Genomic DNA, 17,877 nt, shown 5'->3' on the forward strand with positions numbered 1-17,877 from the left:
CAGTACAGGACCTACTACTCAGGACGTACAGGATCTACTACCCAGGACCTACAGTACAGGACCTACTACCCAGGACCTACAGTACAGGACCTAGTACCCAGGACCTACAGTACAAGACCTACTACCCAGGACCTACTACCCAGGACCTACTACCCAGGACCTACTACTCAGGACCTACAGTACAGGACCTACTACTCAGGACGTACAAGACCTACTACCCAGGACCTACTACCCAGGACCTACAGTACAGGACCTACTACCCAGGACCTACAGTACAGGACCTACTACTCAGGACGTACAGGATCTACTACCCAGGACCTACAGTACAGGACCTACTACCCAGGACCCACAGTACAGGACCTACTACCCAGGACCTACAGTACAGGACCTACTACCCAGGACCCACAGTACAGGACCTACTACCCAGGACCTACAGTACAGGACCTACTACCCAGGACCTACAGTACAGGACCTACTACCCAGGACCCACAGTACAGGACCTACTACCCAGGACCTACAGTACAGGACCTACAGTACAGGACCTACAGTACAGGACCTACTACCCAGGACCTACAGTACAGGACCTACTACCCAGGACCTACAGTACAGGACCTACTACTCAGGACCTACAGTACAGGACCTACAGTACAGGACCCACAGTACAGGATCTACTACCCAGGACCCACAGTACAGGATCTACTACCCAGGACCCACAGTACAGGACTTACAGTACAGGACCTACAGTACAGGACCTACTACCCAGAACCTACAGTACAGGACCTACAGTACAGGACCTACAGTACAGGACCTACAGTACAGGACCTACTACCCAGGACTTACAGTACAGGACCTACTACCCAGGACCTACAGTACAGGACCTACTACCCAGGACTTACAGTACAGGACCTAGAGTACAGGACCTACAGTACAGGACCTACAGTACAGGACCTACAGTACAGGACCTAGAGTACAGGACCTACAGTACAGGACCTACTACCCAGGACCTACAGTCCAGGACCTACAGTACAGGACCTACAGTACAGGATCTACACTACAGGACCTACTACCCAGGACCTACAGTACAGGACCCACAGTACAGGACCTACAGTACAGGACCTACTACCCAGGACCTACAGTACAGGACCCACAGTACAGGACCTACAGTACAGGACCTACTACCCAGGACCTACAGTACAGGACCTACAGTACAGGACCTACAGTACAGGACCTACAGTACAGGACCTACAGTACAGGACCCACAGTACAGGACCTACAGTACAGGACCTACAGTACAGGACCTACAGTACCTGTAGGTTTACAATCTGTTTTCACCTTGTGTCTCTCTATAGAGTTGAGGAAATCCAGGTCCGTCATGTCTGATATTCCTCCGTGGACAATGAGCACCTTGTTGTCGATGACTGTTGCTATGGGGAGGAGGCTGAACACATCCTGGAGCAGCAGTAGGATGTCCCTGCCATGTGTCTGCAGAGGAGAGAGAACGAGAGAGAGCGAGGTGTACATGTCTGCAGAGTGGTCATGACAAGAAGCTGCCACTAGATGGCGGTGAGTACAACTACAAAGGTCCGGTGTGAACAGTGAAGGGGACTTTACCTTGTACTTCTGCATAACTTCTTTAGTGAATCCATATCTGAAAAACAGAAAAGAGAGCAGCGTTAATATACTCAAATGTTGTGCTTGTCTTGCATGTTCTTGTGTGCAACAAAGGACAGTTCCAAGCAACATTTGTTGTCTTGTATATAAAAACCTGTATCTGAATCATTGTACAGGTGTGCTTGTACTAGAACTGAATAGATGTGTGAAACAGCTGGGGGTTGTCGAGGAACGATTAGAATGGAAATGCTAACGTGTTTCTCTATCTGGTTCATGATGTGGTCCTCGTGGTTGCCTCTGTTCAGGGTCATGTGGTGTGTGTGTGTGTGTGTGTGTGTGTGTGTGTAACTACCGGAGGTTCATGATGTGGTCCTCGTGGTTGCCTCTGTTCAGGGTCATGTGGTCTCTGTGTGTGTGTGTGTGTGTGTGTGTGTGTGTGTGTGTGTGTGTGTGTGTGTGTGTGTGTGTGTGTGTGTGTGTGTGTGTGTAACTACCCAAGGTTCATGATGTGGTCCTCGTGGTTGCCTCTGTTCAGGGTCATGTGGTCTGTGTGTGTGTGTGTGTGTGTGTGTGTGTGTAACTACCGGAGGTTCATGATGTGGTCCTCGTGGTTGCCTCTGTTCAGGGTCATGTGGTCTCTGTGTGTGTGTGTGTGTGTGTGTGTGTGTGTGTGTGTGTGTGTGTGTGTGTGTGTGTGTGTAACTACCCAAGGTTCATGATGTGGTCCTCGTGGTTGCCTCTGTTCAGGGTCATGTGGTCTGTGTGTGTGTGTGTGTGTGTGTGTGTTTGTAACTACCGGAGGTTCATGATGTGGTCCTCGTGGTTGCCTCTGTTCAGGGTCATGTGGTCAGGGTAGAGGAGCAGGTAGGCAAACAGCAGGATAATGATCTCCACAGACTTCTTCCCTCGGTCCACAAAGTCTCCGTTGAACACGTACGGAGTCTCTGCCGAGGGGAGGCCGTTCTGAAACACACGGAATAATTACTATGGAAAAAGTAGGCCACTGTTTCTATTCATGTAGTGTCACAAGTACTACGGCATGTACAGTATCATGTCAAGAGCCTGACCTTGTAGAATATGAGCAGCAAGTCATCTAGTCGGCCATGTAAATCTCCTGAAGAAAATGACAAGCATTAGAAGATTTTGAAGGTAGTAGACACATTTCCTCCTAGAAATTAGACCATCCATGGCATATGAAACCAAAATGACTGGGTTAATTGGTTAACTGAGTTAATCAAGAGTTAATTAGCATGCTCTCTGCCATTAAATGAGTCATTCATGTTCTGTGTGTGTGTTTAACATTGGTCTCAAGGATTCTTGAGTTTGATGAGATGCGTCTCTGACTACAGGGAAGGAGGCCGTTGAGGTGAAACACAGTCTTTTCATTATGGATATAAACAACCGGGATCAAGAGCTCTATTTTGGGAGCTGAGGGGCTGTTGTGTCCTAGATAGTCAGTGTTGTGTCCTAGATACTCAGTGTTGTGTCCTAGATAGTCAGTGTTGTGTTATTGTGTACTAGATAGTCAGTGTTGTGTCCTAGATAGTCAGTGTTGTGTCCTAGATAGTTAGTGTTGTGTCCTAGATAGTCAGTGTTGTGTCCTAGATAGTTAGTGTTGTATCCTAGATAGTTAGTGTTGTATCCTAGATAGTTAGTGTTGTATCCTAGATAGTCAGTGTTGTGTCCTAGATAGTCAGTGTTGTGTCCTAGATAGTTAGTGTTGTGTCCTAGATAGTCAGTGTTGTGTCCTAGATAGTTAGTGTTGTATCCTAGATAGTTAGTGTTGTATCCTAGATAGTCAGTCTTGTGTCCTAGATAGTCAGTCTTGTGTCCTAGACAGTCAGTGTTGTGTTATTGTGTACTAGATAGTCAGTGTTGTGTTATTGTGTACTAGATAGTCAGTGTTGTGTTATTGTGTCCTAGATAGTCGGTATTGTGTACTAGATAGTCAGTCTTGTGTTATTGTGTACTAGATAGTCGGTATTGTGTACTAGACAGTCAGTCTTGTGTTATTGTGTACTAGATAGTCAGTGTTGTGTTATTGTGTACTAGATAGTCAGTGTTGTGTTATTGTGTACTAGATAGTCGGTATTGTGTCCTAGATAGTCAGTCTTGTGTTATTGTGTACTAGATAGTCAGTGTTGTGTTATTGTGTACTAGATAGTCAGTGTTGTGTCCTAGATAGTCAGTCTTGTGTACTAGACAGTCAGTGTTGTTATTGTGTACTAGACAGTCAGTGTTGTTATTGTGTACTAGATAGTCAGTGTTGTGTAATTGTGCACTATATAGTCAGTGTTGTGTACTAGACAGTCATTATTGTGTACTATATAGTCAGTGTTGTGTACTAGACAGTCAGTGTTGTTATTGTGTACTAGAGTCAGTGTTGTGTAATTGTGTACTAGACAGTAAGTCTTGTTATTGTGTACTAGATAGTCGGTATTGTGTACTAGACAGTCAGTCTTGTGTACTAGACAGTCAGTCTTGTGTACTAGACAGTCAGTCTTGTGTACTAGACAGTCAGTCTTGTGTACTAGACAGTCAGTCTTGTGTACTAGACAGTCAGTCTTGTGTACTAGACAGTCAGTCTTGTGTACTAGACAGTCATTATTGTGTACTATATAGTCAGTGTTGTGTACTAGACAGTCAGTGTTGTTATTGTGTACTAGATAGTCAGTCTTGTGTACTAGACAGTCATTATTGTGTACTATATAGTCAGTGTTGTGTACTAGACAGTCAGTGTTGTTATTGTGTACTAGATAGTCAGTGTTGTGTTATTGTGTCTTAGATAGTCAGTGTTGTGCACTAGACAGTAAGTCTTGTTATTGTGTACCAGATAGTCAATATTGTGTACTAGACAGTCAGTGTTGTGTACTAGACAGTCAGTGTTGTGTACTAGACAGTCAGTCTTGTGTTGTTGTGTACTAGATAGTCAGTGTTGTGTACTAGACAGTCAGTCTTGTGTTATTGTGTACTAGATAGTCAGTCTTGTGCCCTAGACAGTCAGTGTTGTGTTATTGTGTACTAGATAGTCAGTCTTGTGCCCTAGACAGTCAGTCTTGTGTTATTGTGTACTAGATAGTCAGTCTTGTGCCCTAGACAGTCAGTGTTGTGTTATTGTGTACTAGACAGTCAGTCTTGTGCCCTAGACAGTCAGTGTTGTGTTATTGTGCCCTAGACAGTCAGTGTTGTGTTATTGTGCCCTAGACAGTCAGTGTTGTGTTATTGTGCCCTAGACAGTCAGTGTTGTGTACTAGACAGTCAGTGTTGTGTACTAGACAGTCAGTCTTGTGTACTAGACAGTCAGTATTGTGCCCTAGACAGTCAGTGTTGTGTTATTGTGCCCTAGACAGTCAGTGTTGTGTACTAGACAGTCAGTGTTGTGTACTAGACAGTCAGTATTGTGTACTAGACAGTCAGTGTTGTGTACTAGACAGTCAGTGTTGTGTACTAGACAGTCAGTGTTGTGTACTAGACAGTCAGTGTTGTGTACTAGACAGTCAGTGTTGTGTACTAGACAGTCAGTGTTGTGTACTAGACAGTCAGTGTTGTGTACTAGACAGTCAGTATTGTGTACTAGACAGTCAGTGTTGTGTTATTGTGTACTAGACAGTCAGTGTTGTGTTATTGTGTACTAGACAGTCAGTGTTGTGTTATTGTGCCCTAGACAGTCAGTGTTGTGTTATTGTGTCCTAGACAGTCAATGTTGTGTTATTGTGCCCTAGACAGTCAGTGTTGTGTTATTGTGCCCTAGACAGTCAGTGTTGTGTTATTGTGCCCTAGACAGTCAGTGTTGTGTTATTGTGCCCTAGACAGTCAGTGTTGTGTTATTGTGCCCTAGACAGTCAGTGTTGTGTACTAGACAGTCAGTGTTGTGTACTAGACAGTCAGTGTTGTGTACTAGACAGTCAGTATTGTGCCCTAGACAGTCAGTGTTGTGTTATTGTGCCCTAGACAGTCAGTGTTGTGTACTAGACAGTCAGTGTTGTGTACTAGACAGTCAGTATTGTGTACTAGACAGTCAGTGTTGTGTACTAGACAGTCAGTGTTGTGTACTAGACAGTCAGTGTTGTGTACTAGACAGTCAGTGTTGTGTACTAGACAGTCAGTGTTGTGTACTAGACAGTCAGTGTTGTGTACTAGACAGTCAGTGTTGTGTACTAGACAGTCAGTGTTGTGTACTAGACAGTCAGTATTGTGTACTAGACAGTCAGTGTTGTGTTATTGTGTACTAGACAGTCAGTGTTGTGTTATTGTGTACTAGACAGTCAGTGTTGTGTTATTGTGCCCTAGACAGTCAGTGTTGTGTTATTGTGTCCTAGACAGTCAATGTTGTGTTATTGTGCCCTAGACAGTCAGTGTTGTGTTATTGTGCCCTAGACAGTCAGTGTTGTGTTATTGTGCCCTAGACAGTCAGTCTTGTGTTATTGTGTATTAAACTCAGCAAAAAAAGAAACGTCCTCTCACTGTCAACTGGGTTTATTTTCAGCAAACTTAACATGTGTAAATATTTGTATGAACATAACAAGATTCAACAACTGAGACATAAACTGAACAAGTTCCACACACATGTGACTAACAGAAATTGAATAATGTGTCCCTGAACAAAGGGGGGGGGGGGGGTCAAAATCAAAAGTAACAGTCAGTATCTGGTGTGGCCACCAGCTGCATTAAGTACTGCAGTGCATCTCCTCCTCATGGACTGCACCAGATTTGCCAGTTCTTGCCGTGAGATGTTTCTGGGGGGAATGGCCCTAGCCCTCACCAACAGGTCCCAGACGTGCTCAATGGGATTGAGATCCGGGCTCTTCGCTGGCCATGGCAGAACACTGACATTCCTGTCTTGCAGGAAATCACGCACAGAACGAGCAGTATGGCTGGTGGCATTGTCATGCTGGAGAGTCATGTCAGGATGAGCCTGCAGGAAGGGTACCACATGAGGGAGGAGGATGTCTTCCCTGTAACGCACAGCGTTGAGATTGCCTGCAATGACAACAAGCTAAGTCAGATGATGCTGTGACACACCGCCCCAGACTATGACGGACCCTCCACCTCCAAATCGATCCCGCTCCAGAGTACAGGCCTTGGTGTAACGCTCATTCCTTCGACGATAAACGCGAATCCGACCATCACCCTCGGTGAGACAAAACCGCGACTCGTCAGTGAAGAGCACTTTTTGCCAGTCCTGTCTGGTCCAGAGACGGTGGGTTTGTGCCCATAGGCGACGATGTTGCCGGTGATATCTGGTGAGGACCTGCCTTACAACAGGCCTACAAGCCCTCAGTCCAGTCTCTCTCAGCCTATTGCGGACAGTCTGAGCACTGATGGAGGGATTGTGCGTTCCTGGTGTATCTCAGGCAGTTGTTGTTGCCATCCTGTACCTGTCCCGCAGGTGTGATGTTCGGATGCACTGATCCTGTGCAGGTGTTGTCACACGTGGTCTGCCACTGCGAGGATGATCAGCTGTCTGTCCTGTCTCCCTGTAGCTCTGTCTTAGGCGTCTCAAAGTGCGGTCATTGCAATTGATGGCCCTGGCCACATCTGCAGTCCTCATGCCTCCTTGCAGCATGCCTAAGGTACATTCACGCAGATGAGCAGGGATGCTGGGCATCTTTCTTTTGGTGTTTTTCAGAGTCAGTAGAAAGGCCTCTTTAGTGTCCTAAGTTTTCCTAACTGTGACCTTAATTGCCTACCGTCTGTAAGCTGTTAGTATTAACGACCGTTCCACAGGTGCATGTTCATTAATTGTTTATGGTTCATTGAACAAGCATGGGAAACAGTGTTTAAACCCTTTACAATGAAGATCTGGGAAGTTATTTGTATTTTTACGAATTATCTTTGAAAGACAGGATCCTGAAAAAGGGACATTTTTTGTTGTTGCTGAGTTTATATGGTCAGTGTTTTGTTATTGTGTACTAGATAGTCAGTCTTGTGTCTTAGATAGTCAGTCTTGTGTCTTAGATAGTCAGTCTTGTGTCCTAGATAGTCAGTCTTGTGTCCTAGATAGTCAGTCTTGTGTCCTAGATAGTCAGTCGTGTGTCCTAGACAGTCAGTCGTGTGTCCTAGACAGTCAGTCGTGTGTCCTAGACAGTCAGTCGTGTGTCCTAGATAGTCAGTCGTGTGTCCTAGACAGTCAGTCGTGTGTCCTAGACAGTCAGTCGTGTGTCCTAGACAGTCAGTCGTGTGTCCTAGACAGTCAGTCGTGTGTCCTAGATAGTCAGTCGTGTGTCCTAGATAGTCAGTCGTGTGTCCTAGATAGTCAGTCGTGTGTCCTAGATAGTCAGTCGTGTGTCCTAGATAGTCAGTCTTGTATTATTGTGTCCTAGATAGTCAGTCTTGTGTTATTGTGTCCTAGATAGTCAGTCTTGTATTATTGTGTCCTAGATAGTCAGTCTTGTGTTATTGTGTCCTAGATAGTGAGTCTTCTGTCCTAGACAGTCAGTCTTGTGTTATTGTGTACTAGATAATCAGTCTTGTGTCCTAGATAGTCAGTCTTGTGTCCTAGATAGTCAGTCGTGTGTCCTAGATAGTCAGTCTTCTGTCCTAGACAGTCAGTCTTCTGTCCTAGACAGTCAGTCTTGTGTTATTGTGTACCAGACAGTCAGTCTTGTGTTATTGTGTCCTAGATAGTGAGTCTTCTGTCCTAGACAGTCAGTCTTGTGTTATTGTGTACTAGACAGTCAGTCTTGTGTTATTGTGTCCTAGATAGTGAGTCTTCTGTCCTAGACAGTCAGTCTTGTGTTATTGTGTACCAGACAGTCAGTCTTGTGTTATTGTGTCCTAGATAGTGAGTCTTCTGTCCTAGACAGTCAGTCTTGTGTTATTGTGTACTAGACAGTCAGCCTTGTGTTATTTTGTCCTAGATAGTGTTGTGCACTAGATAGTCAACTTGACATCTGGATACTCACGTCTCCCCCCCAAAAGCTAAAGGCCTTTAAATGAAAATAACCAACAAGTACAAGACAGTACATGGTCAAATATTGGACAACATAGTTATCAGTACTGAACAGAATATAGGGGTGGTGGATTAGTTTCCCTCATACAGTGTAAAGTGCTCTGATCATCTGGAAAAGCTCTGTATCAATCAATAGAGATGGATCAACAACCCACCACATATTGTGATCTCCTTGGCATAGGGTGTGGACAGCTGAATGACGTTTGGCATCTGTTTCAGGAGCTTCTTAGTCTGCTGTAACAACTGCAGCATGTATCTGCTGTGGAGAGGCTGAAAGAAGAAGAACCATCAGGTAGGACTATAGGCCATTCATCTGTTATTATTCATTAAGCTGCCATACTGTCCACAACAGCTCCTGTACTCCCTGGGCACATACTCAGAAAGCAGTCCTGATCTAGGATCAGTGTTTGCCTTTAAGACCATAATGAGTATGATTATACGGACACGGTGAAGTTGATCCTAGACCAGCACTAGAATACTGGTCCTGTAGCACACAGTGGGAAAATAAAGTTTGAATGGTACGGTACCTGTTGTTCTTTGAATGCAGAGAGCAGGGCGTTGGTGTGAGAGACGGTGAGGGGGAAGCTGAGGTGAGGACCGCTGTAGGACTCAGGAACAGTGATCTGTTCATACATGGTCTGTCTCTCTCTGTCTGACCACGGGTCAACCACTGGGTCCAGCAGGTGGGAGATCAGATCTGACAACATGGAGGATGGACCACACAGGTTTAATAGAATAGAATCAAACTGGAGGATGGAACACACAGGTTTAATAGAATAGAATCAAACTGGAGGATGGAACACGCAGGATTAATAGAATAGAACACGCAGGGTTAATAGAATAGAACACACCGGGTTAATAGAATAGAACAGACAGGGTTAATAGAATAGAACACGCAGGGTTAATAGAATAGAACACGCAGGGTTAATAGAATAGACCACACAGGGTTAATAGAATAGACCACACAGGGTTAATAGAATAGAACACACAGGGTTAATAGAATAGAACACACAGGGTTAATAGAATAGACCACACAGGGTTAATAGACCACACAGGGTTAATAGACCACACAGGGTTAATAGAATAGACCACACAGGGTTAATAGACCACACAGGGTTAATAGAATAGACCACACAGGGTTAATAGAATAGACCACACAGGGTTAATAGAATAGACCACACAGGGTTAATAGAATAGACCACACAGGGTTAATAGAATAGACCACACAGGGTTAATAGAATAGACCACACAGGGTTAATAGACCACACAGGGTTAATAGAATAGACCACGCAGGGTTAATAGAATAGACCACGCAGGGTTAATAGAATAGACCACGCAGGGTTAATAGAATAGACCACACAGGGTTAATAGAATAGACCACACAGGGTTAATAGAATAGACCACACAGGGTTAATAGAATAGACCACACAGGGTTAATAGAATAGACCACACAGGGTTAATAGAATAGACCACACGGGGTTAATAGAATAGACCACACGGGGTTAATAGAATAGACCACACGGGGTTAATAGAATAGAACACACGGGGTTAATAGAATAGAACACACGGGGTTAATAGAATAGAACACGCAGTGTTAATAGAATAGAACACGCAGTGTTAATAGAATAGAACACGCAGGGTTAATAGAATAGAACACGCAGGGTTAATAGAATAGAACACGCAGGGTTAATAGAATAGACCACGCAGGGTTAATAGAATAGACCACGCAGGGTTAATAGAATTGACCACGCAGGGTTAATAGAATTGACCACACAGGGTTAATAGAATAGACCACACAGGGTTAATAGAATAGACCACACAGGGTTAATAGAATAGACCACACAGGGTTAATAGAATAGAACACGCAGGGTTAATAGAATAGACCACGCAGGGTTAATAGAATAGACCACGCAGGGTTAATAGAATAGACCACGCAGGGTTAATAGAATAGACCACGCAGGGTTAATAGAATAGACCACACCGGGTTAATAGAATAGACCACGCAGGGTTAATAGAATAGACCACGCAGGGTTAATAGAATAGAACACGCAGGGTTAATAGAATAGACCACACAGGGTTAATGTATTCCTGCCTCCTGATTCCTGGAATCTTCCAACCGGGATTTCTGGGAAACCTGGGAATTTTAGGTTGGTTACCGGAATTTTACACCTCTAAATAGAGTAGAATCAAACTGAATAGAATCAAATAAAAGATAACTTTATTAACACACTAAAACAGGATGTCAAACACATTTGTCCATGTTCAGGGCATCTCTGTTTCCACCTGTGGAATAGCCTGCTACAGTAGGTTAACGTCCAGCCACAGACACTACTTTGTGGAGACAAACAGGCAGGACATCCTAATCAGATGTTGTTATTGAAGAGGACAGCAGCCACACCTCTCTCAGACACTATCTGTGGAGTGGTCACTTCTGTCTTCAGAACACGTCTCTAAACAGCCAGTCAGTTTATCATATTTACTCTGATCAAAACCCACACAGATCACCTATACTGTATCTACTGTCATTAAAAAAACAACTTGTATATTGTAAAAATAGGCAAGATGGTCTGAGCATCGTCTCCTGTTGTCTTCAACACTAAAGAGCCTGGCTGGCTAATTATCTGCAGCAAGGTGTTGGTCTGTACGTGTACAGGCAGGCCCCGGCTGTGGCAGCAGCAGTCACAAGAACACAATATCCCACATTACTACAGCGGAGGGAAACAGAATAGCATGCGGACGCTGTTGCTAAGCAACATCTTCACCATCATATGTTTTAGGCATAGGCTATTAATGGATCCGGACGTTTTTTGTTCAGTCTATAAATAATTATGGGTTATTCCATTTTTTTTGTGCTAAGAACTGACAGTCCAACAATTTTCCTGAAAACATTAGAAAATGTTAGTTACCTGGACCATTCCCATTGGGTTGAGTGAAGTTGTCCAGCATGAAACTGAAGAAACTGGAGAGCTGAGGAAGATTCAAACAGAGTCAGTTGTATTCCATATGGCCAAGTACTAACAGACTGTGTTGGCCTGCTGGCTAAAGCCGAGGCCTCTTCAGGTCTCAGATGAGGTTGAACCGCCTGGGTTCCGTCTCCATTACCTGTAGCTGGTCCTGCTCCCCAGCATACTCTATAGACTGGAAGATGTTCCAGGTGTATCGCTGTCTCATCTCTAACCTGGCTATGTAACGTCTGTACCAGCGCTGGATCAGGATGGCTGCCTTCATAGCTGAGAGGAGGAGATGGAAGACGGAATAAAATAACAGTTTAATAAATGTTGCTGTTTAATAACAGCCCCCTGCAGGTAGTTAGCGGTACTGAATAAAATAACAGTTTAATAACAGCCCCCTGCAGGTAGTTAGCGGTACTGAATAAAATAACAGTTTAATAACAGCCCCCTGCAGGTAGTTAGCGGTACTGAATAAAATAACAGTTTAATAACAGCCCCCTGCAGGTAGTTAGCGGTACTGAATAAAATAACAGTTTAATAACAGCCCCCTGCAGGTAGTTAGCGGTACTGAAAACTAATGAAGCCATGAGGGAGTCAGAAAACACAAAGTAGAGGCCAAGAGAAAGAGAGACACACAGGATGACAATGGGCCTTGACCAATAGGACACAAAGATACAGTAAGGTTGACCAATAGGACTCCGCAATAGGGGTGACATGAGAGGAGGCCTCTTACCCAGTGCAGGGCTGGGAGTGTTCTTGGCCATCTCGTCTGTAGTGAGGAGTGATTAAATAAAATCATGTATAGTGAAACAGTTCAGAGGGAGAGAGGCAGAATTAACAACACACCAGGGAGGAAAGAGAATCAGAAGTAGAAAATCACTTCAGAGTAAATTCATTTAAAACAAGTTTGTCAGCTAAAAGAAGAAGAAAAGAAATAAGGCAAAGAAAAGCAGAACATTTTACCAACATCTTGAAAACATCCAACTACAGTAGGAGGGAAAATTACACCATTTCTAATTCATCAGCTGCCGGCTTATAAACATACTGAATTCTCAAAGATGTCAAAAGGTGCTCTATGATCAAACTGTATATTCACTGGATTCACAATCTACGAGATGTAGCCTGGTCCCAGATCTGTATATTCACTGGATTCACAATCTACGAGATGTAGCCTGGTCCCAGATCTGTGTATTCACTGGATTCACAATCTACGAGATGTAGCCTGGTCCCAGATCTGTATATTCACTGGATTCACAATCTACAAGATGTAGCCTGGTCCCAGATCTGTATATTCACTGGATTCACAATCTACGAGATGTAGCCTGGTCCCAGATCTGTGTATTCACTGGATTCACAATCTACGAGATGTAGCCTGGTCCCAGATCTGTATATTCACTGGATTCACAATCTACGAGATGTAGCCTGGTCCCAGATCTGTATATTCACTGGATTCACAATCTACGAGATGTAGCCTGGTCCCAGATCTGTTTGTATTGTCAACTACAGTTTTCTGCTATGCCAACCTTAACAGATCTGGGACCAGGCTACATGAGTCCTGGGGGAAGACAATCAGAACCATTACTTGTCCCCAGTCTGTCTCACCTGTCGTCAGTCTCCTCCCCTTGTTGTCGGTGGTGACGGAGGTGCCACATCCCATAATGCTAGTCACTACAGGCGTCCAGTAGTCACTACAGTTGCCTCGTATATCTCACTGGTCATCCCCAAAGCCAACACCTCCTTTGGCCGCCTTTCCTTCCAGTTCTCTGCTGCCAGTGACTGGAACGAATTGCAAAAATCGCTGAAGCTGGAGAGTTACATTTCCCTCACTAACTAAACATCAGCTATCTGAGCAGCTAACCGATTGCTGCAGCTGTACGTAGTCCATCTGTAAATAGCCCACCCAATCTACCTACCTCATCCCCATATTGTTTTTATTTACTTTGCTGCTCTTTTGCACACCAGTATCACTACTTACACACCATCATCTGCTCATCTATCACTCCAGTGTTAATCTGCTAAATTGTAATGACTTTGCTACTATGGCCTATTTATTGCCATACCTCCTCATGCCATTTGCACACACTGTATATAGACTTTCTTTTCTATTGTTATTAACTGTACGTTTGTTTATTCCATGTGTAACTGTGTTGTTGTTTTTGTCGCACTGCTTTGCTTTATCTTGGTCAGGTCACAGCTGTAAATGAGAACTTGTTCTCAACTGGCCTACCTGGTTAAATAAAGGTGAAAAAATAAAAATAAAAAACAGGCGTCCAGCAGTCACTACAGGCGTCCAGCAGTCACAACAGGCGTCCAGCAGTCACAGCAGGCGTCCAGCAGTCACAGCAGGCGTCCAGCAGTCACTGCAGGCGTCCAGCAGTCACTGCAGGCGTCCAGCAGTCACTGCAGGCGTCCAGCAGTCACTGCAGGCGTCCAGCAGTCACTGCAGGCGTCCAGCAGTCACTGCAGGCGTCCAGCAGTCACTGCAGGCGTCCAGCAGTCACTCCAGGCGTCCAGCAGTCACTCCAGGCGTCCAGCAGTCACTCCAGGCGTCCAGCAGTCACTCCAGGCGTCCAGCAGTCACTCCAGGCGTCCAGCAGTCACTCCAGGCGTCCAGCAGTCACTCCAGGCGTCCAGCAGTCACTCCAGGCGTCCAGCAGTCACTCCAGGCGTCCAGCAGTCACTCCAGGCGTCCAGCAGTCACTCCAGGCGTCCAGCAGTCACTCCAGGCGTCCAGCAGTCACTACAGGCGTCCAGCAGTCACTACAGGCGTCCAGCAGTCACTACAGGCGTCCAGCAGTCACTACAGGCGTCCAGCAGTCACTACAGGCGTCCAGCAGTCACTCCAGGCGTCCAGCAGTCACTCCAGGCGTCCAGCAGTCACTACAGGCGTCCAGCAGTCACTACAGGCGTCCAGCAGTCACTACAGGCGTCCAGCAGTCACTACAGGCGTCCAGCAGTCACAGATGTCAGTGACCCAAGGGTTCTGTATCATGTAATATTATGTCTGTGGCCATTCTGTTAGGGGCAAGGCAGTATGTCTGTGGTCATTCTGTTAGGGGCAAGGCAGTATGTCTGTGGTCATTCTGTTAGGGGCAAGGCAGTATGTCTGTGGCCATTCTGTTAGGGGCAAGGCAGTATGTCTGTGGTCATTCTGTTAGGGGCAAGGCAGTATGTCTGTGGTCATTCTGTTAGGGGTAAGGCAGTATGTCTGTGGTCATTCTGTTAGGGGTAAGGCAGTATGTCTGTGGTCATTCTGTTAGGGGTAAGGCAGTATGTCTGTGGTCATTCTGTTAGGGGTAAGGCAGTATGTCTGTGAATGGAAACAGAGAGGGAGAGAGTCAGACAGGCAGACAGAGGGCAAGAGAGAAAAGTTGCATACTCCTTGAATCCTCTCTCCTCAAAACCCATTGGATGAGAAAGCCAGCGGTCCCTCCCCTCTAACCTTCTCCTTCAGTGGGTTCTTAGAAGGAGACGAGAGAGGAAGCGAAAAGTACACTACATGACAAAATCACAGGCATTAATATAGAGTTGGTTCCCGCTTTGCTGCTATAACAGCCTCCACTCTTCTGGGAAGGATTTCCACTAGATGTTGGAACATTGCTGAGGGGATTTGCTTCCATTTAACCACAAGAGCATTAGTGAGATTGGGCACTGATGTTGGGCGATTAGGCCTGGCTCGCAGTCGGCGCTCCAATTCATCCCAAATGTGTTAGATGAGGTTGAGGTCAGGGCTCAAGTTCTTCCACACCGATCTCGAAAAAACCTTTCTGTATGGACCTCGCTTTGTGCATGGGGGCATTGTCATGCTGAAACAGGGAAGGGCCTTCCCCAAACTGTAGCCACCAAATTGGAAGCACAGAATCATCTAGAATGTCATTGTATGCTGTAGCGTTAATATTTCCCTTCACTGGAACTAATGGGCCTAGCCCGAACTATGAACAACAGCCCCAGACCATAATTCCTTCTCCACCAAACTTTACAGTTGGCACTATGCATTGGGGCAGGTGGCGTTCTCCTATAATCCACCAAACCCAGATTTGTCCATCGGACTACCAGATGGTGAAGAGTGATTCATCAACCCAGAGAACATGTTTCCACTGCTCCAGAGTTCAATGGCAGCAAAGTTTACCGCTCCAGCTGACACTTGGCATTGCGCATGGTGATCTTAGGCTTGTGTGCGGCTGCTCGGCCACGGAAACCTATTTCATGAAACTCCCAACAAAGTTATTGTGATGTTGCTTCTAGAGGCAGTTTGAAACACGATAGTGAGTGTTGCAACCGAGGACAGACTATTTTTACGCGCTACACACTGCAACACTTGGTGGTCCTGTTCTGTGAGCTTGTGTGGTCTACCACTTCGTGGCTGACCCGTTGTTACTCTTAGATGTTTCCACTTCACAATAACAGCACTTAAGGTTGACTGGGGCAGCTCTAGCTGGGCAGAAATGTGACAAACAGACTTGTTGGAAAGGTGGCATCCTATAACGGTGCCACGTTGAAAGTCACTGAGCTCTTCAGTAAGGCCATTATACTGCCCATGTTTGTCTATGGAGATTGTAAGGCTGGATGCTCGACCTAATACACCCATCTGCAACAGATGTGGCTGAAATGGGCAAATCCAGACATTTGAAGGAGTTCCCACATACTTTTGTATGCAATTGTGATATTGAGATGTAATTGAGGCTGTCCCTGCTGAAAAGCCTCCAGTTGAAGCCTAATTGTTGATGTTCACATGTGAATTGGTTAAAATCAGTCATGGGTTGCCATGGAGGCACATGTTTGATATAGCATGAAACAAAAAGTCCATTGGGATCAACTATGAATAACCAACATCGCCTCGCTCTCAGCCTCTGTTACAATACCCCAGCAGCATCTCATTTGACAAACGGCTCTTGGTGGGGGGGAAAAAAACAAATGGCGAAATACGCACATAATTCTGCTCTATTAAATTAAACATGTCGCATAAACTAATTCATCCTGCATGCGTCACTGTAGTATGCCCATTGATCTGCAAGGAGACAAACACCTGTTGCTGTTCACATGTAAAATCTGCAAAGGTGAATATATTAAATTCCCTACACAGGATGCAACAGCTGATTCAGTGACGAATAGCCTATTGCCAGTAAACGACTTACCTACTACAAGTCCAAGACCACCCAGCTCATCTAGGAACCTGCCTGTTCGTCCTGGACACCGGTTGGGTTGATAAAGATGTTCGGTTGTGCCGCAGCAGAATCTACGCCAAAATATGAGTCTTGCACATAGTGTACGCTTCCTTAATTTAATCAACACGCGTGTTTTGAGTGGGCGTCACGCACCGCGAGGAACAAAAGGGTCCATTTGATTTCCGCTTTCCCCACGCGCCGGAGTTCGGCTATGGTTGACTGAGTTTGGCGCGCAGCTGCTCCCCTGACAAGCAAATGCATCAATAATGGTCATGCCTTTCCCCGCCCCTCGAAGTAATTGGACTGCCATTAGAGGCGAGAGCAAACCGCGTTAACATTCTATTATACAACCTTCAGTTGCGCAATTTGTTTTACACATTTAGTGGTGCATTGATTTGTTGGAATGACAACACAATAAGTAAAAACAAGAGATCTTTATTAAATACACACATAAAATTCAAAGTGTCCATAAGACCATTCAGGCGCCCGGTTGCCTGACATGTTTTCTGCTCTGTCTCAGCCGCGCCATGGCAGTGTGGACCTCTAGTTGGGTGATGACTTTCCTCCTGTTGAGCCGTGACAGGCGGGCGGCCTCGGAGCCGACCAGACGGACCAGCACCCTCCGTGGGCAGGTAGACTGGTTCACCAACAAACAGTCCATGGTGGGGATGCCGTCACCCTGTAATTAAAACCTTTTAAAAAAGCATTCTTGTAGGTTTCTGCTCCAAACCTAACGCACCCGAATCTAATAATTAGCTTGTTGATACATTTTATCAGGTTAGTTACGGGGGTTGGATCGAATACCTACAGCAGGGTAGCGCGCCAGGAATAGGGTTGGCAAGCCCTGTGACATCAATTTACACCAAATAACTTTATTAAGTAACGCCAAATGTGGCCCATTATTGCCAACCTCTCTCCGGATCTTGTAGATGAAGGTCGAGTAGGCCTTGTTTCTTTTCTTCTGCGCTCTGAACGGTTTCTTCGTTGTTCTGCTAATAAAGACCTTCATTGTGTTTTTCCTTTGGACAGTCTTATAAAATGTTACATTTACAATGACCTTTTAATAGGCCTATGACACCCACTTTGGTGTTATGAAGATTGAATTCAGCCTTGGGCAATTTATCTATGGCGTGCACCTGTGCTGTTCACGCCTGGTTGGGTCACTTTTAGTTCCAGCATTTTGAAACGTTTTGACACG

At 45.3% G+C, this 17,877-nt stretch overlaps 2 protein-coding genes across 6 annotated transcripts in view; both read right to left on the bottom strand.

The window, feature by feature from the left end:
• LOC129843462 (serine/threonine-protein phosphatase with EF-hands 1-like) overlaps positions 1 to 16,974 on the bottom strand; it is a 33,599-nt gene extending 16,625 nt beyond the window's left edge. The window contains exons 1-11 of one of the 5 annotated variants that reach the window (XM_055912188.1): positions 16,650 to 16,971; positions 13,117 to 13,290; positions 12,248 to 12,283; positions 11,666 to 11,793; positions 11,470 to 11,530; positions 9,091 to 9,260; positions 8,719 to 8,833; positions 2,679 to 2,725; positions 2,408 to 2,574; positions 1,612 to 1,648; positions 1,333 to 1,482 (exon numbers count right to left, since the gene is read on the bottom strand). In XM_055912188.1, coding sequence (XP_055768163.1) covers positions 1,333 to 1,482; positions 1,612 to 1,648; positions 2,408 to 2,574; positions 2,679 to 2,725; positions 8,719 to 8,833; positions 9,091 to 9,260; positions 11,470 to 11,530; positions 11,666 to 11,793; positions 12,248 to 12,283; positions 13,117 to 13,171 — 966 coding nt within the window. In that variant the 5' untranslated portion in view covers positions 13,172 to 13,290; positions 16,650 to 16,971. Of the gene's footprint in view, positions 1 to 1,332; positions 1,483 to 1,611; positions 1,649 to 2,407; positions 2,575 to 2,678; positions 2,726 to 8,718; positions 8,834 to 9,090; positions 9,261 to 11,469; positions 11,531 to 11,665; positions 11,794 to 12,247; positions 12,284 to 13,116; positions 13,832 to 16,649 lie in introns of those variants that run through there. The other 4 variants (XM_055912187.1, XM_055912191.1, XM_055912190.1 and 1 more) reach the window with 4 other exon arrangements.
• Positions 16,975 to 17,098: 124 nt separating this feature from the next.
• Positions 17,099 to 17,783, bottom strand: LOC129843465 (uncharacterized). The gene is made up of 2 exons (XM_055912194.1): positions 17,590 to 17,783; positions 17,099 to 17,358 (listed from the first exon to the last, which is right to left on the bottom strand). The coding sequence occupies exons 1-2, from the start codon at positions 17,686 to 17,688 to the stop codon at positions 17,158 to 17,160; spliced, it is 300 nt and encodes a 99-aa protein (XP_055768169.1). The 5' UTR covers positions 17,689 to 17,783; the 3' UTR covers positions 17,099 to 17,157.
• Positions 17,784 to 17,877: the final 94 nt, after the last annotated feature.

The sequence above is a fragment of the Salvelinus fontinalis genome, unplaced genomic scaffold (genome assembly GCF_029448725.1).
Source record: "Salvelinus fontinalis isolate EN_2023a unplaced genomic scaffold, ASM2944872v1 scaffold_0142, whole genome shotgun sequence".
NCBI classification, from domain to species: Eukaryota; Metazoa; Chordata; class Actinopteri; order Salmoniformes; family Salmonidae; genus Salvelinus; species Salvelinus fontinalis.